The sequence below is a fragment of the Trematomus bernacchii genome, unplaced genomic scaffold, assembly GCF_902827165.1.
Source record: "Trematomus bernacchii unplaced genomic scaffold, fTreBer1.1, whole genome shotgun sequence".
Taxonomy (NCBI): domain Eukaryota; kingdom Metazoa; phylum Chordata; class Actinopteri; order Perciformes; family Nototheniidae; genus Trematomus; species Trematomus bernacchii.
In genome coordinates, this window is record NW_022987607.1 from 1,630,207 (window position 1) to 1,656,925 (window position 26,719).

At 40.4% G+C, this 26,719-nt stretch overlaps 2 protein-coding genes across 2 annotated transcripts in view; both read left to right on the forward strand.

The window, feature by feature from the left end:
* The first annotated feature begins 398 nt into the window (after positions 1 to 398).
* Positions 399 to 1,004, forward strand: LOC117482906 (ladderlectin-like). Its single transcript, XM_034131146.1, has one exon. It carries the CDS (start codon positions 463 to 465, stop codon positions 934 to 936), a length of 474 nt encoding a protein of 157 aa, XP_033987037.1. The 5' UTR covers positions 399 to 462; the 3' UTR covers positions 937 to 1,004.
* Positions 1,005 to 11,256: 10,252 nt separating this feature from the next.
* LOC117482926 (lysophosphatidylcholine acyltransferase 1-like) overlaps positions 11,257 to 26,719 on the forward strand; it is a 48,027-nt gene continuing 32,564 nt past the window's right edge. Inside the window, exon 1 of the mRNA XM_034131174.1 lies at positions 11,257 to 11,504. Coding sequence (XP_033987065.1) covers positions 11,418 to 11,504 — 87 coding nt within the window. The 5' untranslated portion in view covers positions 11,257 to 11,417. The remainder of the gene's footprint in view (positions 11,505 to 26,719) is intronic.

Consider the following 26,719-nt stretch of genomic DNA (forward strand, 5'->3'; position numbering starts at 1 on the left):
TTCGGCACCTCTGCACTGTCCACTCCAGACGCAGTTGCCATCAACACTTGCGCCGCACAAGATCACAGCACCGGGGGGAGGGGCCCAAACAGCAAAGCCGTTTGGGGAGACCGTGCCCCGGTCGTACTACACTCAAACAAACCAAATGCACCCAACAATGTCCACGAAGATGTACTGAAAAGACTCACAATCGTAATTTCACTCTCACTCAATTTCCCGTTTGAAGTTGCACTGAACCGTCAGAGATATCGGTGCCGTGCAGCCAAGAGAAAGGTTTTCTGAAACTGCCGGAAAAACTTTTATAACTTACATTTTATCGGGCACCGGTCATGTGATCACGTCACGTGACAATGACGTCACATTCCCACACATATATAAGAAGCAGCCTGTCACTTGAAACTTCACAATCTCCATCCTCTCCAACGGGTCAGTACAACTTTTACAGACAGAGAAGGTGTCATCATGCTGGGTTTCCTCTTCCTGTTGGGCCTGGCTCTGGGTGCTGTGTCTTCTTCTTCAGATGAGCTCCAGCAAGACACCTGTCCCTCCTACTGGTTCTCCTTCAACGGCCGCTGCTACAAGTACTTCAACACAGAGACGACCTGGGCTGATGCAGAGCTCTACTGTGTGTCCCAGGGAGGCAACCTGGTGTCTATCCACAGCAGAGAGGAAGAGGATTTTGTCAAATTCCTGATCAAAAGCTCTGACCCTGCTGAGGGAGCAACATGGATCGGACTCTATGACCTCGCCAAAGAAGGAAGATGGATGTGGTCTGATGGGTGTGCAGCCAAGTATTTCTTTTGGAATGCAGGACAACCAAACGACAGCGGACGAGGTGAAGACTGTGTACTCAACAACTGGAGGGGGAAGTGGAATGATGGGCATTGTTCAAATACTTTTCCCTCAGTTTGTGCATCTCGCACAACTTGTCCTTAGCAGCTGAGATGTTACGTGTTCACCTGTTTTGTTATCATGATAACAATAAAGACACAGATGTAAACTTATATGTGTGTGAACAGAAGTCCTTTTGTCTAACCTTTATTTTCATGAATGTTACATATTCACACTGGTCGCTCCAGGGGTTAATCAAAGGAATCATTTCTACACCTTTTTTAAATATCATCAATTCAGTCCTGCCTTCCTTGCTTGCTTGTTCAACTTTCGGCCAGACAGCCCTTCGTGCCTCCCTGTCTTCTTTGCTGAGGTCTTCTGCAAAGCGTATTTTGAGATGATCCAGGCGTGGATCTAGAACAATATTCATGGGGTGGCAGGAGATTGAGGGGTGGCATCCCCTGGCAGAAGTATATGCTGATTTAATCGCAGTCATATCAATGTTAACTTGGAAATCAACAATATTGATATTTGACCTCAATAACAGGTGACATTATTGTGGCACATCAGTAAAGCCTTACATATAAATATAAAAGGTGGCAGACATCATTTAATGAATTTTAACTGAATGAGTTTGTTTCACTCTTAGACCAGCAGGGGTACCAAATCTATGAAGACTGCTGCAATAAGTAAATTAACTCTCTCATCGATTGTCTGAATGAATATGATAATAACAATCTTATTCCTATCAGCTGTCAATCACTGTTATGATTCACATATTCATTAATTATTGAATAAACTATATTTTTTGGAGGAGTTAATGATGAATGTTCCTCAAGATGCTTGCTCACCCTCCTTCAAATTGGAAAGACAAGTAATTACGATCTATCAATATTCAAAAGAACAGTTCAGCGCCCCACGACTTTACTGCAAACAGTTACAACCTTGACTTTACATCAGAAAGAACAAACATTAAAGAAGTGACTAACTGCATCAGTTAGGGTTTAAACATGTATTCAGCTCAAACACATCGCTGCAGTTATTATCCAGTGGAAAGCCCTTACCTGCTGGCAGTTAAATCAAAGTGGTTGCTTTTTTTTGGCAGGGCAGTGTAGTTTTACACACCGTCTTATTTGACTTTCTCAGGACTTGAAACAGTTTTTTGGGGGCAGACCCCCACAAAGAAAAAAATATATACACACATACAAGGTCATCTTAACAGTTTTGTATGCTCATCCGTGAGCAGAGCATCAAGTTGACATAGGCCTAAACAAATGATTGTAGGCCTAGTGCATTCACCACGAATCATTTTTTTGTGCCCACAACTTCAAACCTCTCCCTCAAGTAAGGCCATGGATGCGGGATGTCTTGCTGGAGGTCTGATGACTCGCCTCCTCGATGTTATCTTCATTTTCAGTCCTGTCGCTGACTGTACTAGCGTTACTCTTGGACATTATGCCGTTAACAATAACGTCTTGAAGTATGTTTTCCTGATCATACTTGAATACTTTTAATCAAGTACAATTTTCAATGCGGTACATTTTCTTACAATGTAGTATTTGTACTTCTACTTAAGTAAAGGATATGAATACTTCTTCCCCCACTCACTGATTGACTCACTTAATATTGAGCTCATAAAGCTCTTGCTATAAGGATCCAAGAATTTATATACAATAATGTCATTGTTAGCTAATGAATGTTTCCATGCTGAACAACGGCAACATGACAACGTTTTCATTGGTCCCTCTTCTTTAGAGAAGACCAGGAAATGATGGATACACGGATCGTGTTCAAATCAATAGGCACGCAATGACTCTAAATAATAATGATCACGCCACCAAACACACATTCAAACTAAAGGAACCAGCCTGTTTGGGAAATGTGAGAAGTAGAAAGTACAGGTATTTGTGTTCAAAATGTAAGAAGTAGAAAGTACAGGTATTTGTGTTCAAAATGTAAGAAGTAGAAAGTACAGGTATTTGGGTTCAACATGTAAGAAGTAGAAAGTACAGGTATTTGTGTTCAACATGTAAGAAGTAGAAAGTACAGGTATTTGTGTTCAAAATGTAAGAAGTAGAAAGTACAGGTATTTGGGTTCAACATGTAAGAAGTAGAAAGTACAGGTATTTGTGTTCAACATGTAAGAAGTAGAAAGTACAGGTATTTGTGTTCAACATGTAAGAAGTAGAAAGTACAGGTATTTGTGTTCAACATGTAAGAAGTAGAAAGTACAGGTATTTGTGTTCAACATGTAAGAAGTAGAAAGTACAGGTATTTGAGTTCAACATGTAAGAAGTAGAAAGTACAGGTATTTGTGTTCAAAATGTAAGAAGTAGAAAGTACAGGTATTTGTGTTCAAAATGTAAGAAGTAGAAAGTACAGGTATTTGTGTTCAAAATGTAAGAAGTCAAAGTAAAAAGTCGTCAGAAAAATAAGTAGTGGAGTAAAGTACTGATACCAGACAAATGTACTTAACGAAGTATTTGTACTCCACTACTTCCCACCTCTGCACTCAGCTACATCGTAGAATATAAATTGTCCCTCTGCAGCTCTGAGAAACTACAAAGTGAGCTTAAATGGGACAGTTGCTGTTATCTAAAAATAAAAAGACACTGTTCAGAAACTGATGGGTGGGATCAAGCAGCAGGAAACAACACTTCAAATGCAGAATAAGGCCCAATCCCAAACCACGCCCTACACCCTACACACTACCCCTCCGTTTGCGCGTTCGCGCGGAGGGTCCGCCACATTATAAGTGCTGTTCCAAACCAACGAGTGTGGAGCGGTGTGGAGGGGGAGTGGGCTATCAAGCCCTCAAACAGCGAAGGCTCGTCTCAATACCCCTCCTCGTCTCCTCTCTTCCCCTCCTCCGGGACTTGACCCGGAAATCGTTCAAGACACGCCATGTTGAAGGACGTCCCAATAGCTGAAATGCACACGGAGGAGTCGAGGAGGGGTGAGGGAGGAGACGAAAGCCCAATCCCAAACCACTCCCTCGACCCTACCCCTCCGTGACGGAGTGAACTCCGTCTGTAGCCACACTCGCAGCTGAATGAGGCTCCCTCCTGTCAGATGGAGGGAGTAAATACAGCGGCAAGCTTTGGGACAAACTCCCCTCTCTCCGGCAGAAACAGGAAATGCCGTAACTGTATGTAACAACGGTTTCAAATCAGCATCTCTTAGACAAAAAATGTAAATTAATAACTCAAATAAAACTCCAAACATCTTTCATTGTGTTACTTTTTTGTAAAGCTCTTTTAGTTTTAAACCTGATGTTTATAAGCTTCTTAGTTTTTGCAACAGTCTGTAAATATACACAACTTTATAATAAAATGCACACATTTACCTTTTTCTAGACTAAACACAGGTACGATCCTAAGTTAAAAAAATATGAGGTTATCATGAGGTTGTTAACATCGCAATTTATCAGTGGATGTTTGCTGGAACTACTTGTAAACAGCGTGTTTCCTGACGGACACACACAGCGTGACTCCGGTCAGGTAGAGACCAGTCTCAAGTCAGCACCGATGCAGACTCGCTGTTTGAGGGCTTGATAGCCCACTCTAGTGATGGGAATTATGGCTCTTTGAAGGGAGCCGGATCTTATGGCTCCGTTCCTTTCAAAGAGCCGTTCAAAAGAGCCGTTCAAAAGAGCCGTTTTTTTTAAGGTTACTAGGTTTATTTGCAAAATAATCACCAGGATAATGATTGACTGTATTGCCAGACCTAATGTCAATAATCGGCATTGTAAACATCACACAAGGTGGCGCCATATCCATGTCATCATGTCAGTGAATGTACTTTGAATTTACCCTCTGTATGTGTTAAGTAAATAAAGTTGCCTTGCCTTGAATGAAATTCATGCAACTCTTAATATTAGATACTGTGTTTTTAAGTGGCGATGGAGATTATTTGTTGATCCTGCTTTAAAGGATATTTTGCCTTTACAAATGGTGCGCTTTATCACTGCCTGGGTTTTGGTTGAAGTGAATCCAAATGCTGCTGCGTTTTCGCGTTTGGCTCATTTTCCATCCGAAAAACACGTTGTCTACCTGTCCTGTACCACTTGTTATGACTTCTCTCTCTCGCGTATTCCGTTAAAACCCACCCCATCTCACTCCTCGTGCTGAAACCTACCAAACAGAGTAGGGGCGGATCTTCACAGAATACGTTTGGGGAACAAAATCAAGCTTTTTAAAAGGCGAGTGGATTTTGGCAGGCAGTGAGTGCGGACCAACGATTGAACGATAACAAGAACGGCTCTCACCAAGTAGGACTCGGTTCCCCTCGTTCGTACCAAAGAGCCGTTCAAAAGAATCGGCTCGTTCGCTACCGACACATCACTAGCCCACTCCCCCTCCACACCTCTCCACACTCGTTGGTTTGGAACAGCACTTAATGTGGCGGACCCTCCGCGCGAACGCGCAAACGGAGGGGTAGTGTGTAGGGGTAGGGTGTAGGGCGTGGTTTGGGATTGGGCCGAAAGGGAGGATACACGAGAGCAGACTACGCGGAAGTGTTTTCACTACTCGCGTATAAAAGCCCCCACCTTCACAGCTGGTCGATTTCAAGAGAGGAAAACGGAGAACTGGAAGAATGAGTGGAAAAGCGTCACATACATGTATAAGTGCTCACAGCTCCGTGGGAATTATTATGTGCAATTCATTTCTTAAGGTTATACTAACAATTTAAGTCATGTTTAATGATCTTGAACGTCACTAAAACATAGCTATTAAGAAAGCTATTTCATAAATGGCTAGATCTTGATAAATAACAATTATTTGTTTTGTTTTGTGTTAAAATATTGAGTGTGGGGATCGACAGGACACACATGTTCAGAGTAAAGGCTTTCACATTATTATAATTATAATTGTATTGAAATGTACATTTTACACCAAAACGGAACACAAAAGCAGGAACAACCATCATACATTGAATTCCTTGACTAACAAGAGAAAGATTCATCATTTAAATACATATTTAACAACAAATGGGCCGGTTCTAAGGGGTTATTCAGTTAAGCCCGATGAGAGGGGATACAGCTGTGCACATGTCATCATTAACAGACGTCGTTTAAGAGTGACGTTTGAGTGAACGAGGACATCCCAATTAATACCTGAGGACTCCTCTGTCCTCGCGTCACCTCCTCGTGTCTCTCGCTCGCATCTTACGGAGGCGGAGCTAAGACGCAAGGGAGGGACGCGAGTGAGGGAAAGGAGGAGTCGAGGAGGGGTATTGAGACGAGGGTTGCATTCGAATAGTCCATTTAGCTTAGGAACCTTCCTAACGGAGTGAAATGACCCGGAAGTCCCTCAGTGGCAGCCATGATAAGTGCCGTTCGAATTCTCTAAATTAAAAGGAAAGGAGGTTTCAAACTTCCTTTATAACCTCCTTTAGCCTAGGAACCACTGGACCTCCCTAACCGAAAGGAGAGGAGAAAATGCTGCCCCACAATGCCTTGCGGCCGCAGCATTTGCCGTCACACAACAGTCGGCCGTTCACGGAAACAACCGATTATGAACGAGAAATGATATCATGAAAGTTACGGTGCTTATTAAGCATTTTAAAACGTATGTGGTAAGTTGCCAAAGTGCTTTGTTTTGAACGTTCATCAGTATTATAATCAAAAAGAGAAATATGAACGTTAGTTTTTACTGAAATGATCAAATAAAGTCAACATTTCACAGTCTTTACTGAGCTGTGTGGGGTTTGTTCAACTTTTAAAAGATGTTTGAATGGTGATATACACAGTGAGATGTTAAGGACTAACGTTTATAATAAATACATTTGTATTGATTTTAAGATCTTTTCATACAATCATATGTATTGGGATCATTTGTATTAATGTGGACCGGAGGGAGAGGGTGACGAGCATAAGTTTCACTTTCCTTTTTTATTTCAATTCCAACTTTGGTCATGAAGAATATGTTTCTCTGTTGTCCCCGTTCATAAAGCATAAAACAACAGCACCAGAGCACGGTGCAGAGTCTCTAGATGAGTTTACAGTAGTCCCTCGTTCTTATTAAACATCCATGTTGTAGTCCGCTGTATAGAAAACTGTAGTTTCCATAGTTTCCCCACAGCAGCAGGCGCACATTTATGACCTCTGCTGGCGCATCATAAACACGTCGGATAGTGAAAGTGCAGTCGGATTCTCTAAAGTGCCGCAGTCTCTTCTCCTAAATCCTTTTGAATTCTCCTATCCACTATCCCTTAACCCCATGACGTTTCACTCCGAGGTCAAGGAATAGACGATAGGGTTAGAACTTAGGAGCTGTTTTTTTGGAGTATTCGAACGCAACCGAGGCTCCAGTCTGCATCGGTGCTGACTGGAGACCAGTCTCTACGCTGTGTGTGTCCGTCAGGAAACACGCTGTTTACAAACAGTTCCAGCAAACATCCACTGATAAACTGCGATGTAAACAACCTCATGATAACCTCATATTTGTTTAACTTAGGATCGTACCTGTGTTTAGTCTAGAAAAAGGTAAATGTGTGCATTTTATTATAAAGTTTTGTATATTTACAGACTGTTGCAAAAACTAAGAAGCTTATAAAAATCAGGTTTAAAACTAAAAGAGCTTTACAAAAAAGTAACACAATTAAAGATGTTTGGAGTTTTATTTGAGTTATTAATTTACATGTTTTGTCTAAGAGATGCTGATTTGAAACCGTTGTTACATACAGTTACGGCATTTCCTGTTTCTGCCGGAGAGAGGGGAGTTTGTCCCAAAGCTTGCCGCTGTATTTACTCCCTCCATCTGACAGGAGGGAGCCTCGTTGAGCTGCGAGTGTCACTCCACGGAGTTCACTGCGTCACGGAGGGGGAGTGTGTAGGGCGTGGTTTGGGATTGGGCCTACATCTCACTGAAGAAGGCAGATCAACCCGAACATCTCAAACACACACTCCACAAACATCTTCCGTTTTTATCAGTGTGTGTAATATGAGTGTTTGTCAGTGAAGCTTAGAAGATTGTTTTAATATTCCAGATGTCAACCTTACATCAAAATGTGCAGGTTTTCATAAAAAAGGACGATATCATATTTGGGTAACACTTTATATTAAGGTAAACTTATTCACCATCAACTAGTTGTTAATTAACATAATAATAGTAATAATACATGTTATTTATATAGCTATTTTTCTGGGGTAAGGAAGATAAATAACAACATGCATATAGAGTCAAACTACTAGCTTGTTTGTTATGAACAAGACTTCACTTTAAAATAGGGAACATATTCTGAGTTTGAAATACCACATTTTGAGTTATTTTGACACAATTAACACTTGTAGTTTCATGTCTTGTTATATAAGAATAGACAATATTTGTTAAGTGTAATTATGGGAGAATTACTATTCTTGTGGTACTACTGCCTTATTAGGCCCATATTGAGCAGAGCATATTAAGACCAAAACTCATGTTCAACAACTTCCTTACTTGCAATAAATCAGCACTAATTAGAGGGTTATTGAGGAAAAACTCTCAACTAATGGCTTATTACTTGTAGAATATGGTCATGTAGAATAAGGCATTAATAAGAGTTTTATAATGACTAATAAAGAGCCAATATACTGCTAATATGCATGTTAATTAACAACTAGTTGATGGTGAATTTGTGTACCTTAAAGGTAGGGTAGGTAAGAATGGAGAAACCAGCTTGAGTGCGCTAGAATTTGAAAGTACGCAGCCGAAAAAAATCTGCCCCTTCCTTCAGACTTCCTTACAGAGCCCCTCCTCCAACACACACGAACCAAGCCCCGAGGAAGTGCGCCGGACTCTGAGGAACATATTCGTTGTGGCCAAACGGCGGTACTACACTTCCGTATCAGTCCCTGGGCCCAGAAACACATTCTCCCATTGACTAACATTGGGAAAGAGACGTCTGTAAATCGTTGGATAATTTTTTTTAAACTAAATAAACTACCCAGTTTGAACATTTGTATAGCCCTTATTAAAACATTCGGTCCTCAAATTGTAAAATGTGCTAATAACGTTATTCTGAGAGTTATTTGCCTCGGCATTATGAACGCGCATCTAACCCACGGGACCGCGCCGCCCGGCACGTTCATGTGACGTGTTCAGTACTACATGAGTTTTACCTTTACCAATGGATGCACAATAAGAACGGATGATATGATTATATGAATACTTTCGTGACGTTTCGCTCTCTCAGAAGTTGGGCCATTTTGTCTTCATGCGCCAATGAGCAACTCTCATAGGAATGAACGAGGCCCCGCTTCCCACGCTGTATCCAGTTCTTATTATACATCCATGACACGAACGCGCACATGACCAATGAGGGCATGAGATAAGTTTGTGCACGAGATGGAAGGCTGACAGGCAGGTAGGCCATCCAGTTATTTTAGCCGGGCCGGCTCAGATGATTGGTCGTGCTTTTTACAGCACCACGGCTTCCACAGATGAATTGTTTTAATGTATTTATTGTCAAAGCATTTAATGTAGTGATGGGAATTATGGCTCTTTGAAGGGAGCCGGATCTTATGGCTCCGTTCCTTTCAAAGAGCCGTTCAAAAGAGCCGTTTTTTTAAGGTTACTAGGTTTATCTGCAAAATAATCACCAGGATAATGATTGACTGTATTGCCAGACCTAATGTCAATAATCGGCATTGTAAACATGACACAAGGTGGCGCCATATCCATGTCATCATGTCAGTGAATGTACTTTGAATTTACCCTCTGTATGTGTTAAGTAAATAAAGTTGCCTTGCCTTGAATGAAATTCATGCAACTCTTAATATTAGATACTGTGTTTTTAAGTGGCGATGGAGATTATTTGTTGATCCTGCTTTAAAGGATATTTTGCCTTTACAAATGGTGCGCTTTATCACTGCCTGGGTTTTGGTTGAAGTGAATCCAAATGCTGCTGCGTTTTCGCGTTTGGCTCATTTTCCATCCGAAAAACACGTTGTCTACCTGTCCTGTACCACTTGTTATGACTTCTCTCTCTCGCGTATTCCGTTAAGACCCACCCCATCTCACTCCTCGTGTTGAAACCTACCAAACAGAGTAGGGGCGGGTCTTCACAGAATACGTTTGGGGAACAAAATCAAGCTTTTTAAAAGGCGAGTGCATTTTGGCAGGCAGTGAGTGCGGACCAACGATTGAACGATAACAAGAACGGCTCTCACCAAGTAGGACTCGGTTCCCCTCGTTCGTACCAAAGAGCCGTTCAAAAGAATCGGCTCGTTCGCTACCGACACATCACTAATTTAATGTATTCATTGCTATCGCGATGTTAAGAGCATTCCATGGAATATAACAAGTGTTTCTGAAGTGAATTACCTACCCCACCTTTAATATAAAGTGTTACCCATATTTGTGAGTTAACAGTGACCTGTCAGTCCATAACTTATTGTTATATATGTTATGAGTTGAACAGGTTAATTTCATCATACAGTTGTTTTGTTTTGGGTCCTTAATTGCATAAATGACACGTGCATGTGCTTCGAGACTATGCATGTGCCACCGCGCTTTCTTGCCTTCAAAATAAAGGCTCAAACACGACTACTCGCAAATGCTTGAGTTGACCTATCAGCTTAATGCTTTGCCTATTTCAAAATAAAACACATTTTCCAAGTGATATAACCCATTTTAGAAATGAAGCACATAAAGGGTTTTTACTATTCATGCTCAACAACATTTTGGGCAGTTAGACTGTATATACAAATAGGCACTTCAACTCTTCAAATTATCTGTTTTTACTTTTTTTATTTCACCACACGGTTAGGGCCAAATTATGCTTTTTTTGAGGATGTGACCAAATACATTTTTTTATTCTGACTTTAACCTCAAAATTCTTCGAACAATAAAAATAGTGAGAAAAAAAAAATCAATCGGATTTTTTTGTGTGGAAAATCTCAGAATTCTGTCAAAATAACATATTAGTTTGTATTCTCATATTGGCCTTAATCCTTCTTGTAACATACAAAGATGTATTTGGGTTAAAATGCCTTTCCCCCGTAGTTGGAGCTTTATTTTGAAAGAAAATCAATCTGACATTTTTTTCTGCAAATAATCTTTTTGATAATTTTCATTGAGATTATTATTAATTGTTTTTATCTCAGAATTCTGACTTTAATCTCAAAATTATATTGTTTTTTCTCATGTAGCCCTAATCCTCCTCCATACACATTACCACATTTTTTAATAACATTTAAAAGAGCCTGAATGGTCCAATGCCCATGTGCAGTAACTATTCTGAACACATTTGAGTACGTATGCGAGTGTATGTATGTATGTTGTGTCTAAATGTTTACAAAAATGACAATAAAAAAAGTATTACAAAAATAAAAACAATTTCAACACAATTTGAGCTTCATTTTGAAATCTCCAACCGGAAGTCACGTTTCCTCCTCTCTCTCTCTCTCTCTCTCTCTCTCTCTCTCTCTCGTGTCGTCCCCGCCCGACCGCATCAGTCTCTCTGGGCAGAGAGAGGGGAGTAAAACCGAGGAGGAGAAACGTGCTTTCTGCAAAAAAGAACTACATACCCTTCTTCCAACGTTACGGGACATTTTGGACTTTTATTTCTTATTCTTTTTAAGGTTTAACTTCCGCTCGTCCGAAATGAAGGCAGTAAACAGTCGCGCCTCCACAGTGGGCAGAAACCCCTTCATTCACGAGCTGACATTCACCATGACAGAAAAGATAAAGGTAAGACAATAAAGGTGAATACTGATGAAAATATGACCTGTAATTCTAGGTAAAATGCATGCTTAGAAGATACTGCAAAGTGCATTGTTTGTGTCATGTGTTTATGAGTCAACTCGTGAGTTCTGACTGACACTTGTTTGGTATTTACACTCTGATGGTAACTTCTTGTACACTTATATATAATAAATGTCCTTTAACATGCTTCAGTTTATTAGTTTATGACCACAGACAGAGATGCAGTCTTTTGTCTATCTAGGAAATGTAGTTCAACCAGTTTTTCTTGTAGTCAGTGATAGGCTGATATATATTTATTGGTAGTTTAGACTTTAGAGGATGTCAACAAACTATTTAAAGTGTAACTATATAAAGTGAAACTAAATGTTTCACTTTCACTCACACACACACACACACACACACACACGCACACGCACACACACGCACGCCAACTCCCTCACGCACACAACACGCGCTTGCACAGAAACACACACACACACCCATTTAGATTCATGAATGTTAGACTTACTACAGATCTTATTTTTCATTTTTTAGAAAGAATTGACTTAGTCTTTGTGGCTTATAAATCCTAAAAACAATCTTTTACATTTGATGTATTAACTGTTAGCCCCTGAGAACAGTTGTTAGTGTCAGAGATAACATCAACACCTGTGCATGTGTCTCAGATAAAGGAGAGAAACCATCCGTTTTCTCATTTTCCCTCTTCCATCACATGATGCCATTCTGCCCTACATACAGCAGCAGATAGGAATATGATATAAATACGCTCCATTATATCTGAGTGTCATTATTAGGCCAGCCACTACCCCACATTCTTTTGATTGTATCTGCCAAGCTTTACTGGAATCTTGATTTGACCACATTTCCATTTGATGTTTATATCCGCCCACATTTCGACAATTGGATGCAAGAATAAGCACTCAGATTTGTGTGTTTTTCCCATCCATTACACTGACCATTATAACATGCACTTGACTCTCTCTCTCTCTACTTCACTGTGTCGGCACACACACTGTTTACACTGGGGTGTTAGCTCAGGGCTAAACAAGCTAACAACATTTCATGTGTTAGCAGAAAGTAGTTCTCATTACCACGGATCAGTTTCCTGGATAGCATACCAGCAGTGAGTGAGTTAAAGTCAACGTTAAAGGTCCCCTATTATACTGTTTTTCATCAATATATCACAGGTCTCAGATATATACAGAACATGTCTCTGATTGGCTGAAACACCAAACAGATCATTGCAGCATCCCATAATCCCCTCTGTTTCAGCCCTGTTTCAAAAGTGCTGATTCTCTGTCTGTTACTTAAAGCCCGAGACACACCAAGCCGATTTTGGCCGTCGATGGATGTCAAGGCCAACGATGAGCGTCCTGTCGCCCTACTCAGATTGGCCGAAAACCAATCGGCCAAAGGCTGTCGGTCAAATAAATCACTCTGATTGGCTGTTCAGCTAGCGAATCAGTGCATGAGAAGCGAAACGGAAGAGAGGGACCCAAACAAACGATTAAGAAGGCAAATCTGAGATTTCATTTAACTCCAGCTCTCGACACAGGTTCGGGAAAGCCCCATGAGCTTCTCGCTGTAGAGTGAAAATGGAACGCACGCTATTTGTTATTTGTTTATATCACGCAGTCTGTTCTTCTTCTCTCGGTGTATCACGCAGTCTGTCTTCCGGTTGTTGCCTCTTTTGAATGACGAATACACACTACCGCCGCCTGCTGGTAAGGAGAGTTATTGCCACTCACGCATGCGCAGTGAGTACGTGCTACTTGGCCGTCGGCTGAAGTCTTTGTGGTGTGTTCCAGTGCGACTGTTGGCCAAGACGCAGAGACGTGAGGCGACACAACAGTCGGGTCCGTCGGTGTCAGTTCTTTGGTGTCAGCTTGGTGTGTCCCTACCTTTAAATGAAAATAAGGAGCCCCTCTGAGAGATATTTGGTTAAAAAGAACACAATGGTGCTCTAGGAGGAGATTCAGGTGATAAGGTGGAGGGGGGGGGGGTTACCTTAGTTGGTGATTGGCTAATGGTTACACAAGACAAAACATCGTTATGACATCATAAAGAGGCCAAAATCTGATCAGCTCATTTTCAGACAGGTTTTTATAAAAATGGATCAGGACAAAAAGAGAGAGAATCTTTGTTCCTGAAACTTTCAGAGTCTCTTTCCACAGAGGGGACACATGTTGATGTAGAAGAGACATGAAGAAGAGGGGACACATGTTGATGTAGAAGAGACATGAAGAAGAGGGGACACATGTTGATGTAGAAGAGACATGAAGAAGAGGGGACACATGTTGATGTAGAAGAGACATGAAGAAGAGGGGACACATGTTGATGTAGAAGAGACATGAAGAAGAGGGGACACATGTTGATGTAGAAGAGACATGAAGAAGAGGGGACACATGTTGATGTAGAAGAGACATGAAGAAGAGGGGACACATGTTGATGTAGAAGAGACATGAAGAAGAGGGGACACATGTTGATGTAGAAGAGACATGAAGAAGAGGGGACACATGTTGATGTAGAAGAGACATGAGGAAGAGGGGACACATGTTGATGTAGAAGAGACATGAAGAAGAGGGGACACATGTTGATGTAGAAGAGACATGAAGAAGAGGGGACACATGTTGATGTAGAAGAGACATGAAGAAGAGGGGACACATGTTGATGTAGAAGAGACATGAAGAAGAGGGGACACATGTTGATGTAGAAGAGACATGAGGAAGAGGGGACACATGTTGATGTAGAAAAGACGTGAACAAGTGGATTTAGTATAATAGGTGACCTTTAAATACAGTTGTTGCACATTAAAGAAAGACCTTTTAACAGCAAGGTATTTGCTCGAGGCCAGACATTACGGTGAAAGTGCGACACTGTGCTGCTTTAAGACGGACAGCTGTGGCTTCGTACTAAATCAAACTCTGAAATCGATGGTTTCTCACGGCTGGCTTCTCACATCCATCAAGCAATGGATCAATATGTTCACATGCTTAGTGATTGGTGACGTCTGCTGACATGATGGAGTCCAACTGACCGAGTGAATGTGATATTTCATCTGTTTCATGGTAATATGAAGGTGGAGTTAAATGCACTTCATTGTTTTTGCTAACACATGGATCCAGAACAATAACTAAAGACAGTTTTGAAGTAGCATGTGATCATAGAGTTGTGGTTTTCCTCATCGTTGCTGTCGTCACAGTCAACTGTTAGAATTTCTTGATTGTTCATCAGTTAGGCGTTTCTTTTACTGGAAGCCAAATGATCCTCTGAGGTCTCCTCTCTAAAAGCTGGAGATTAAAACCAGCACAACTATAAAGAAGTGTCATGTGTCAAAGATAGTGTTTCTCAGAAAGGTGATATGCCTCCATTACAGACGGCAAAATAAAATACGCCATAACCTCTCGTTAAATTACAGATTTGTTTTGTTACAATTTGTTTTCTACACAACTGAACAAAATAAATAGTATAGGTTTTGTTGTTTTTAGACCTTTTTTAAATCAGGAATTTCACATATTGTACTTTCAAACTCACAAGGATTTTCAATTGACCGCTTGTCTTTCTTCCAAAAGAAAGAGATTGAACCATGATGTTGCAGCACCGAAAACCATTATCACATAAGAGCATAACCTTTCTTTGATTTCTCGCTACGAAACTGAACCAAAAGCACACATGTCTTGTTGTTTTGAGATATTTGAAATCAGGAATTATGCATATTACACCTTCAAGACTTACAATTGAAATTGCCAGCTTGCCATTCTTCCAAAAGGAATTCCCTCAAACAGGTCGCAAGAGGAGGAAGTGCTCTCCCTGCCCATCAGGTTGATCTGTTTCTCTGTAGCCTCAGGGCCTAAAGGTGCCTGTTTTCATTCAGAAATAAAACACACAAAGCTCAGCGCTCAGGAAATTGTCTTTTATGAGGGCAACACAGAGAAAAGTGGTAAAACCCATTCTGCCTTGTTGTCTTTTGCAGGCTCTCCCCACAGTAAACCCTGCTTTTTACTCTTGGCTTTGTAAAGACTTAACCACTAGACTTTCGCTTGCTGAATGCTGTCAAAAGTCTTCATTAGTCTGTGCTTTTTTAATGGATTTTACAGTAGATTGTAAATAGTTGTGTGTCTCGGCCAGATGACCGTCCAGTGAAGGTAAACTGGAACATGTGTGTGTCTCCAAATGCCTTTTTATGTGGCAGGGAGGTGTGTTTTTCCACCTCACACATGTGTGAACTGTGGGACTGTACACACACACACACACGCACACGCACACGCACACACACGTTTTTCTGACGACTTTTACTTCTTACATTTTGAACACAAATACCTGTACTTTCTACTTCTTACATGTTGAACACAAATACCTGTACTTTCTACTTCTTACATTTTGAACACAAATACCTGTACTTTCTACTTCTTACATGTTGAACCCAAATACCTGTACTTTCTACTTCTTACATTTTGAACACAAATACCTGTACTTTCTACTTCTTACATGTTGAACACAAATACCTGTACTTTCTACTTCTCACATTTTCCAAACAGGCTGGTTCCTTTAGTTTGAATGTGTGTTTGGTGGCGTGATCATTATTATTTAGAGTCATTGCGTGCCTATTGATTTGAACACGATCCGTGTATCCATCATTTCCTGGTCTTCTCTAAAGAAGAGGGACCAATGAAAACGTTGTCATGTTGCCGTTGTTCAGCATGGAAACATTCATTAGCTAACAATGACATTATTGTTCTATTCATATAAAGGGAGGTCAGGTACTCTTTAAAACAGCTGCTAGTTATGGGTACTTTTTACTTAAAGGTCCCATGTCATGCTTTTCCGGTTATTACCCGTCCCCTTGTGTGTTATGAAGGTTTTTATGCATGTAAACGGTCTGCAGAGTAAAAAACCCTGAAAGTACACCCTGTAGCGAGTAAAACTCTAACACAGAAAAGACCTCCCCAAAACGCCTCGTTGGAGATTTCTCATTTTCTTCCTGGGTACTCTGACGTGGGGATACCCAGAGGCCGCACCCTCTGCCAGCCTTTCACAAAACAAAGCTTCCCAAACCTTTCAGCGATTCATGCCGGATATATACAGTGTAGGGCACTGAAGAACGATGCTGTTCCTACTTTGTTTGGACCAGCGGGAGATTCGGGTACACAACCTGTAAGTATTCATTGTTGTTTGTGTATTTATGATGTTTAAAACAAACAAGGTATCTACCACGACTATTAAATGGGTAAACGTTTTTCGGGCTACTACGTTGGGATGGTGGAGAAATGCTCTCCGCAGACCCATTCTCACAGCGTTATAAACCTTTTCTTACTCAATATCAAGCCACACTTATTGTTTTTACTTCGGCTGTGAGTGTTTGCTCAGGATGAGTTTCGCTTGTTCTCGCTGTATCGCCGACACGGAAGCCTGTCTGCTCCTGCAGCAGCCCGCAGCAGTGTGTGTGCGAGCAGCAACGAGCCTGTCAGCTTCTCGACCAATCAGAGCACACTGGGCTCACAGGGAGGGGGGGGCAGGAGCTCGAACAAGCCGTTTAGGACAGAGAGTGAATACCGGTGAATACACATACTACAGAGATGCTGTATGAGAAACCAATGTGAGTTTGGAAAATTGCACAGTATACATCTATTCTAGTATACCTCAACAATGGAATTATGATCAGTAGAAATGGCCATGACATGGGACCTTTAAGTACATTTCAAAGCCCAAACTTCTTTACTTTTACTTGAGTAAAGAAGTTTAGTCAGTCCTTCTACTTTCACCAGAGTATCTTTAAACATGAGTATCTGTACTTCTACTTGAGTAAAGGATGTAAACAATGCCTGCACAAAGTTGCATAGACGCCTCTGGCTTATATATGACTGCATGGGGTGTGTGTTTTTCTAGCTGCCTGTCATATTGAAACAACTCTTGCTGATTGATGCATAAAAACATCCTTCCTGCCGGCCCTCAGTCTTCCTGGAGATTAGTTTTTCTAACTTCTAGCAAACATGTTCAGTATCATACGACACAAACTAGGTCAGCAAGTTGAGCAGAAAGACAGTAGCCGAGTCACACATTGTTGAACACTGAACATCACACACACTGAACATCACACACACACATCACACACACATGGCTGACAGCTCTTTAGCATGCAGACAAAAATACCTGCAAAGACATTTGATATGGACCCTTTGGAAATCTCAATACGTATATAAAAAGGTCAGATATTTTGGGCTATTTCTGCTTTAAAGCCTCTCCTACTGGAACACCTTTTGGTTGTTCTAGGCAATGAATAAACAGTAGATTCTAGATACACGGCTATATCCCTTTTACGTGATTCATTATATATAGTTCAGAGTATATTGTACATTTCTTCCTGGCAAAAACACATATTTAATACCAGGTGTTAGTTGAAAGGTGTTCATGGCTCAAAACTGTCTTTTAGGATTCAGCTTTGTGTTGCAGGAATGGAAAGTGTAGTTCCTGTTTTCTTATATGTTGTGTATTTGAGATACTATGCAGTTATAGATTAGCATAATAATGAGTATGTGACATAAACCAGTTAACGTCCCCACCCTCAACACCTGATTTACAAAATACCAGAACTGCTGCTGCTATTTTCACGGTCTTCACACGTTGTTAACACCCAGTAAATCTCACACACACATACACATACACATACACACTCACTCACTCACTCACTCACTCACTCACTCACTCACTCACACCAGCATTAGTGCATCGCTGGCTGCTTCTAGTAACTTTTACAGCAATATCATTTATTTTCAGTGCACGTGTTCCTGTTTGCAGTCCTTCTCCCTTATATGATAAAATGGTCTCGATGATGGCAACAAAAAGCCAAGAATTAGCTGCTAATTCCTCAAAATGGTTGCCTTCTTCATGCTGTAGAGCCCTGTGTGGAACAGGTTCTTCTACCTTTGTCTAGAACTTGGTGACCTGCTTGTCTTCACTCCCTTCTTGACACAAAGCCATAGTAGTCCATTGGAGTATGCAAGTGAGCGCATTCATTTATTTAATGTATTTAATGTATTTAATGTATTTATTTTATTTATTTTATTTATTTTATTTATTTTATTTATTTTATTTATTTTATTTATTTTATTTATTTTATTTTATTTATTTTATTTATTTTATTTATTTTATTTATTTTATTTATTTTATTTATTTTATTTATATATTTTAAATTTCATTAAATAAACAAGTAAATACAATCAAATAAAAACATGCAACTTACAGCAGACATCTTAATAAAAAACACAAAACCAATAATACAAAACAAAACAAAACAAATAAGAACCTTTGTCTTTACTCTTTTCTGACAAACACCCTAAAGCTATATGACAATCAGTATTTTGTGTGAGTGCTTCCTGAAATCCGAGAACACCTCCTTTTGCTCATTAAAACAATTAAAACAGGGCAATTAGCCTTCCCTGCAGGTATAGAGCACTTAAATATCGTATAGGACTCTGCAGGGGGCGTGGTGACGTCTCTATGGACAAGTATGTAAGGGAACTATAGAGAGGCGAAGTCCCTCCCTTTCCTCCATGGGACCTTATTTCGGAAAAAGTATGTATTGAAGTCAATGGAGAGAGAAAGATTATCTCTCGATCCCGTTTGAATTGTACCACGAATTACACATATGATGTTTGTGAATTTAAAAGATAATTTTGCAAGTCAAAAAAATAAAAATGTGCCGTAAAACTGAAGTAACACTTTTTTTTGTGTGAAACCGCTCAATGAGCTACATCTCCCGTCTCGCACCACACACCCAGACGGCCGTCACGTTGGCACATTTCACTTCTTTCTTTCAGACTGAGGCGGAAAGTATTAAAAGAGGTGAAAATCACTCCAAGTCTGGGCATGTTGAGAGCTGTACATACACACAAGGGGAGTTAGTCGGTTCCTAAGAGCCAGCATGCGGGACCGGGACTCTGGGATTTGTAGTCTTTCTAGTTGCGTATTTTTCATAATATTATATTTCAACAGTTTTACGACAAACTTTGACTTTTTTGACATGGAAATAATTTTTTAAGATTGACAAACATCATATGTGTAATTCGTGGCACAATTCAAACGGGATCGAAAGATAATCTTTCTCTCCCCATTGACTTCAATACATACTTTTTCCGAAATAAGGTCCCATGGGGCGGAAGTAGATGGGCGGGACTTCGCCTCTCTATAGGTTAGTATCACAGCAGGTCTGAACAAGACGATAAGCAACATTTAAATTAATGAATTTCATATCAAATAATAATAATACATTTGATTTATATAGCACACTTTAAAGACAACGTCATCTCAAGGTGCTTCACAAAGCTATAAGGATAAAATAATAAAATAAATAAAATAAAAAGATATCTAAAGGAGCATATTGAATAAAATATGGTAATATTAAAAAAAAATGCATCCAGTTGTCTGTGGAATTGATCCAACTGTAATAGATGTAATCATATTATTGCCATTTGGTCAAGTCCAATGGATTCCTAGGCCCCCAAAACATAAGTTTAGACAAAACAATTACTTGTATAAATTATGAAGGAGTTAGGGTATTTTAAGGAATTTTCGGCCATCTTGGACGCCATCGTGAAAATTAGACCTTTGTAGTGGTCAGATTTTGGTAGACTTATGGCACATTTCCACTACAGCGCGGTTTAAGCGTGCCGTGCCCGCCCGGCCCGTTTTTGGTTGCGTTTCCACTAGGCGTAGTTCCGGCTAGCGGGTACTTTTTCACAGTTTTCTGGCTCTCCATAATCGAGGTTCTTTCTGGGCCAACAACCGGGCTGAGTATGCTAAACTAGAGAGAGAATGACTGGCAACTACAACACAATGAACATATTTGACCGTGATTTAATTGTAATACACGTTTCAAAATAATGCTGAAGTAACAACATACTGATACCGGTTAGTAAAAACCATGAATTAATGCTTTGACAAGTCTGCAGACAGACGGCAGGCGAAACACCTTTTAAAATGCGTGTTTTCTGAATGGAGATCGGCTAAGCTAACGTTGTATATGCTCCGACCGTCCACACTCACAACAACGGCCTACAGACATAAATAAACCAGCGACTGTATTCGCCATGACACAGACAGTCTGTGGTTTGTACTTGTTTAACTTGTGTCTAGTTTCTGAACAGATATGAGGAGCTGTGAGCTCTGAGTGCTAACAGCTAACGGCTGATGTTGGTTTTGTGTTTCACATTGAAGATGACGTCACGGCTCCGCCTACACTGCGTTACTATAGTTACTGCCCCAGCTACTAAACTGTAATGGAAACGCAGCATAAAGTGAGCCTGGCCTACCAAGGCCTAACTATACCGTACTAAGCCGAGCGAGGCCCTGCAGTGGAAATGCGCCATTAGTATGTTATTAAGTACACCTGATACTACAATAATCCATTGAGAAACCTTTTGTTGCAATTTTTTTGGGGTCAAACCATATAGCAGGGCTTCTCAAACTCCGGACCAAGGTCCGGATCCGGACCGAACCCTGTGTCCCATTATATTAAAAAAAAAAAAAAAAAAAAAAATTCTGATTCTGATAAATTAATGTACATCAACATGTACGCGCGTCTTGTGTCTGACGCGTTGTGAGAATGAACGTGCATATATATTTACTTGTGTGCGCGAGCGTGACATGCATAGCAGACCGCAAGTTAACCGCAAGATTACCTTGACATACTGTATGTATGTATTGAATGTGTGTGTGTATACAGGGGCGCCGTTTACTGACAGGCAAGGCAGGCAAGTGCTTGGACCAGAAGGGGGCCCCCAAAGAAGGTAGATTAAGAAGGTCCACAGCAACGACAACATGAAACACCCTTTAATTTACTGCAACGACATGTCGGGAAACTCCATGCATAGAGCGCCAAGAAACTGCTTCTTAATTTCAGTTTCGTTTCTCCGCTCGGGGGGGGGGGGGCTTTACTGGCATTGACCAGTGACCTTGTATAAAGTTCACAACTGGACCTTTAATAAAAAAGTTTGAGTACCCCTGCCATATAGAGTGGTGCAGTGACAAGTCCTAAAACCAGGAAGTGAGTCAGCATTTCACCACTTCCTGTTCCCTCGTCTCAGAGCCAATGGGATTTCTCCATAGGATTTTGGAAAATAGCTAGAAATAAGGTCTGTGGTTGAGACACATTGAAGAGACGGATCACGTTTTGTTCTAGGACATTAAATCCATCAGCAGTGACCCCTCTGGTGTTTTCTGAAGAGTTGACGTGTCTGAAAAACGATGGTTGTTACAGAGTGGCTGAATAGGACTACAGAAGTCGTGGAGGCCGTTGTACGTCATTACGCCGAACACGTAAACACTCCTCTAAGTGTGTTTGCCCTGTTCTGCTTGAAAGCAAGTACCTGCCTCCTGCTAACTGTTCAAACAAACGCTTCAACTCGTACAGTTTAGAATCTGTGTGTTTGAATATGGATCTTAAGTTGGCGTGACGTTGAAGTCGTGCTGCTGTACTCCGCTGTAGTTCCTTTATAGCATCACGTTAGCATTTTGCTTCTGGCCATTAGATTTATGATTCTAACATTATAAAAGTAGGGTAGACATGTGGAGATTATCCGGCTGAACAAAACGTGCATTTATCAAACAGGTTCGTTTTCCACAGATCTTATTTCGAGCTCTTTTCCAAAATCCTATGGAGAAATCCCGTTGCTTTTTTGTCGAGGGAACAAGCAGCTTCCTTCCGGGTAAATACGTCATCCCTGCACCGCTCTATTTGCAGCTGACTATAAACAAATATCGTAGTACGGCTGAACTCATCCCAAATAAAGTGACGTTATGTAAAATCACTGAAAATGTCACGCTTTTTTTTCCTACATCCGTTTGTCCCGACTGAAATACTGTATCACAACAACTTTTGCAATTTTAAAGACATTAGTTTTCCCAAAAGGATGAATTCTACCCATAACGGTGATCCCCTAACTTTCCGCCTAGCAACACCTAATTTACTCCTATTTGATTGTACTTAAATATGTTAAAAATGTTCCCTAGAATGTGAATCCTACTGATTTTGGTTATGCTCAACTTCTCTCTAACACAACCAACAAGTCAAAATCGTTACTGGTTTATGAACATCATCGCGATAGTTTACAGATATTCATGTTCCCGGAGCAAAGTATGACTTTTCCTCCAGTTCAGTTGCTGGTTTTTTAATAACACATCTCATAATGTATTGGATGAATTGCCGTGATATTTGGTTCAGCCCAAGTTCCTCAGATGATCGTCAACATTTGTTCCCGTGGTTTTTGATTATTAATTAGATTGTGTATCAGTAAAGTTATACATAATATTAAAAAAGTATAATTTATAATGATTGATTCTTTTGTCTACATGAGTCGACAGCTTATCATATCTCTCTGCTTTGTTTGTCTTGATGGATAAACAAAGACTTTGTGATCAAATGTGATATTAGAAAAAGGGAAATGTAAGTGGTAAAAAACAGACTTTGATGGTATCACTTTGAAATGTAGACTGCTGGAATGAAATCAAAAATAAGAAGTAGTAGGTTGAAATAATAAAAGAAGAAAGGATTTTTGAGGGCTAAAAATATAAGGAGTACAGAATAAAATCACAGCACCCAGAGAATACAACTTTAAAGCTATGTTTAATCTCAGAGTGAGCATGAAGGGAAGTGTATTTTTACATCAGATTTTAAAATAATCAGCGGAGGAAGGGGCTGATGCTGTCATAAAAACACTGGAGATTTGCTCCAAGATTCAAAGGTTTTATTGTCATAAGCACAGAAGCTACAGTATAGAAATGGCAATGAAACTCTTCTGACCTGAGCTCCTCCAACAATGCAACATATATTATACAATGCAAAATACAAAATAGTGCAAAAAGTCTATATACATGTAAATAGAATATGATATGTACAAGAACAGAGTATGAAATTAAATAATGTACATTAAGACAAAATTAAATACGGTTTATTGCGGTGATAACTATTTAGATAGATAAGTAAATTGCAAAATGACAAACATATGTCATCTTGCAGTGTGTGTGTGTGTGTGTGTGTGTGTGTGTGTGTGTGTGTGTGTGTGTGTGTGTGTGTGTGTGTGTGTGTGTGTGTGTGTGTGTGTGTGTGTGTGTGTGTGTGTGTGTGTGTGTGTGTGTGTGTGTGTGTGTGTGTGTGTGTGTGTGTGTGTGTGTGTGTGTGTGTGTGTGTGTGTGTGTGTGTGTGTGTGTGTGTGTGTGTGTGTGTGTGTGTGTGTGTGTGTGTGTGTGTGTGTGTGTGTGTGTGTGTGTGTGTGTGTGTGTGTGTGTGTGTGTGTGTGTGTGTGTGTGTGGTCTATATACATGTAAATATATATATAGACATGTATTTATTAGGATAAACCCCTTGAGATGCCGACAAAAGCAACGTCTTACAGACATACATGAACAAAATAACAGAAAGCAAAGCATGACAAACCACGTACATCTGTTAAGTAAAATTCACGAAGTTATACAATCATTACAATTTGATAGACAGTAGTGTCGAATAGATCAGTTTCATCAAGAGCAGAGCAGCTGAAAGTGAGATGATAATGCAATTCAATTCAAATGTATTTATATAGCCCAATATCACAAATCACATTCGTCTCAGAGGGCTTCACAAATCAACAAACATGAATGATAATGTAAAAACAACATTGAGAATATAGTAAAATGACCAGATAAATGACCAATGAATGGGTACAAAACACAATGACGCTAATACAGTTCAAATACAATAATTCCAGGTCCATGAGGATGTTTAAAAGGGAGTTTAAAACCAGTCCTAACTGTACACTGTACCAAAGAGGAAAGTCTTCAGCCTACTCTTAAATGTGTGGATAATAATAATGATAATGATGATAATGCATGCTTAAACATACCCAATGATGACAGGGATCTAACAGCAGCAGGTCAAGTATTGCAGTCTGTTGGGCCTTTAAACATCAACGCTCCTCTGACAATAGATGTTTTTGCAGAAGGGACAGAGAAATAAATCTGGACTGAGTGTCTAACTTGATAATTTGACGAGTAAGGTACAAAATACTGCTTTAGATAAGGGGGATAGTTAAAGTAAAATACATTTAAATATAAGTTGAAGCCAATTCATTTAATCTTTGAAGGCCATTTAACGTACAATGTGTACGAAAAGGGCAACTGTTAGGAAAAATCTCACTGGTCCCCGGCTTGAGCTTCAATTTTTTTTTTTTTTTTTTTTTTTTTTTTTAACATGTCATTTGTTAGACGCTTTTATCCAAAGCAACTTACATTCAGTACTGTGGACAATCCCCACAGGAGCAATTTGGGGTGAAGTGTCTTGCCCAGGGACACAAGGACATGCTGACTGCAGTTGGACTCAAACTTGCTACCCCCTGATTCGAAGTCCAGCACTTTATCTACTGAGCCACAGCCGCTCAGGATCCATGTATGTGTGATCCTCTCCAGAATGGAAGTAGTCATCACATCCAGAGCATCAACTAGTTCCTGAACAGTGTCCTTCACATGCTGATATCCAAGAGAGGGAGTTACACAGTCACAAGATGGAGGAATAGAAAGCAGTATTCAATGTTTACTTCAGATTAGCTCCACGTCAGAAATGAGCATGCTTGTCATATGTCTATCTCCATAGAGGCTGAATCATCATGTTAATCACATAGCTATCATATGCCTAAAACAGTCCTGATGCTCTTCTAGGTAATCACACATCCTGTCATGTACACAGCTACAGTTGGGATACCTTTGTTATCATGTTACTCTCATATTGGAAGAGGACATTCAGTATTTTCCCAACAGCAACCAAGAACAAATCTGCATAGCCTATTATAGGCTGTGTTAAGTGGAGCAAGATCGTGCATTTTGGTAGACAACATCACAATAGTTCATAATCGGAAGTATAAGGGCCGGCGCTTTCATAAAAACACTGAGATTTCCCTGCCTCCTCCTGAGGAAATGTCAGCGGATCCTCCCAGATGGATTAGTTAGTGATGATGATGAGTGTGTGTGGGGTGGGAGGCGTTAAAGCATCATAAATCTCCCCCATACTGTTTATTTATTAATACAGCCCTGCAGAGTGCACCTGGGATCCTCTGGAGAGAAAACCACGAAGGGAAAGATGGGAGAAACGGGGGGAGGGGATGGATACGATTCCCCAGAGTGGACACGAAAAGCACATCAATGCAAAGTAGGGGGAAACATTTGAAGGTAGCGCAGCGTGATAAATGAAGTCTGTCATCTCTCTTTTCCTCCGTACCCAAATCTCTTAAAACGGGGGAACAACGGAGCTGATCCAGATTTTTGTCCGATATGACGTAATATCTCAAATGTGGGCGGGCTTTACACCCACGGCCCTATCAGAAACGTTGCTATCAGAAACAATGCGCAACGTGTTTTGGATGTAATATGGTCTGTGTTTACATTAGCAAGCATCGCTAACCTGTACTTGAGAGAGTATGTGTAAAGAAAGGAACTCACCTTGTGGTCAACCTGAGAGAGAAAAAGAGTTTGAGCTCCATACTGTTAGATGGATGGATGGATAGATAGATAGATGGATAGATGGATAGATGGATGGATAGATAGATAGATGGATGGATGGATAGATAGATAGATAGATAGATGGATGGATGGATGGATGGATAGATAGATGGATGGATAGATAGATGATGGATGGATGGATGGATGGATGGATAGATAGATAGATAGATGGATGGATGATGGATAGATAGATAGATAGATGGATGGATAGATGGATGGATAGATGGATGGATGGATGGATGGATGGATGGATGGATGGATGGATGGCTGGATAGATGGATGGATGGATGGATGGATGGATAGATAGATGGATGGATGGATAGATAGATAGATGGATGGATGGATAGATGGATAGATGGATGATGGATGAGGATGGATGATGGATAGGATAGATAGATGGTGGATGGATAGATGATAGATGGATGGATGGATGGATGGATAGATGGATGGATGGATAGATAGATTAATGGATTTACTGTAAAACAGGCAGATGAAAGAGAGGAAACAGAGGAGGAAAAGGGGTAGGAGGGGGCTTAAAATGTCACTCAGCCTGAATTAACACTGAAGGCTGTGACTTTGTGACCCTGTGAGTACACACACACACACACACACACACACTCACACTCACACTCACACTCACACTCACACTCACACACACACACAAACAAACCATTTCA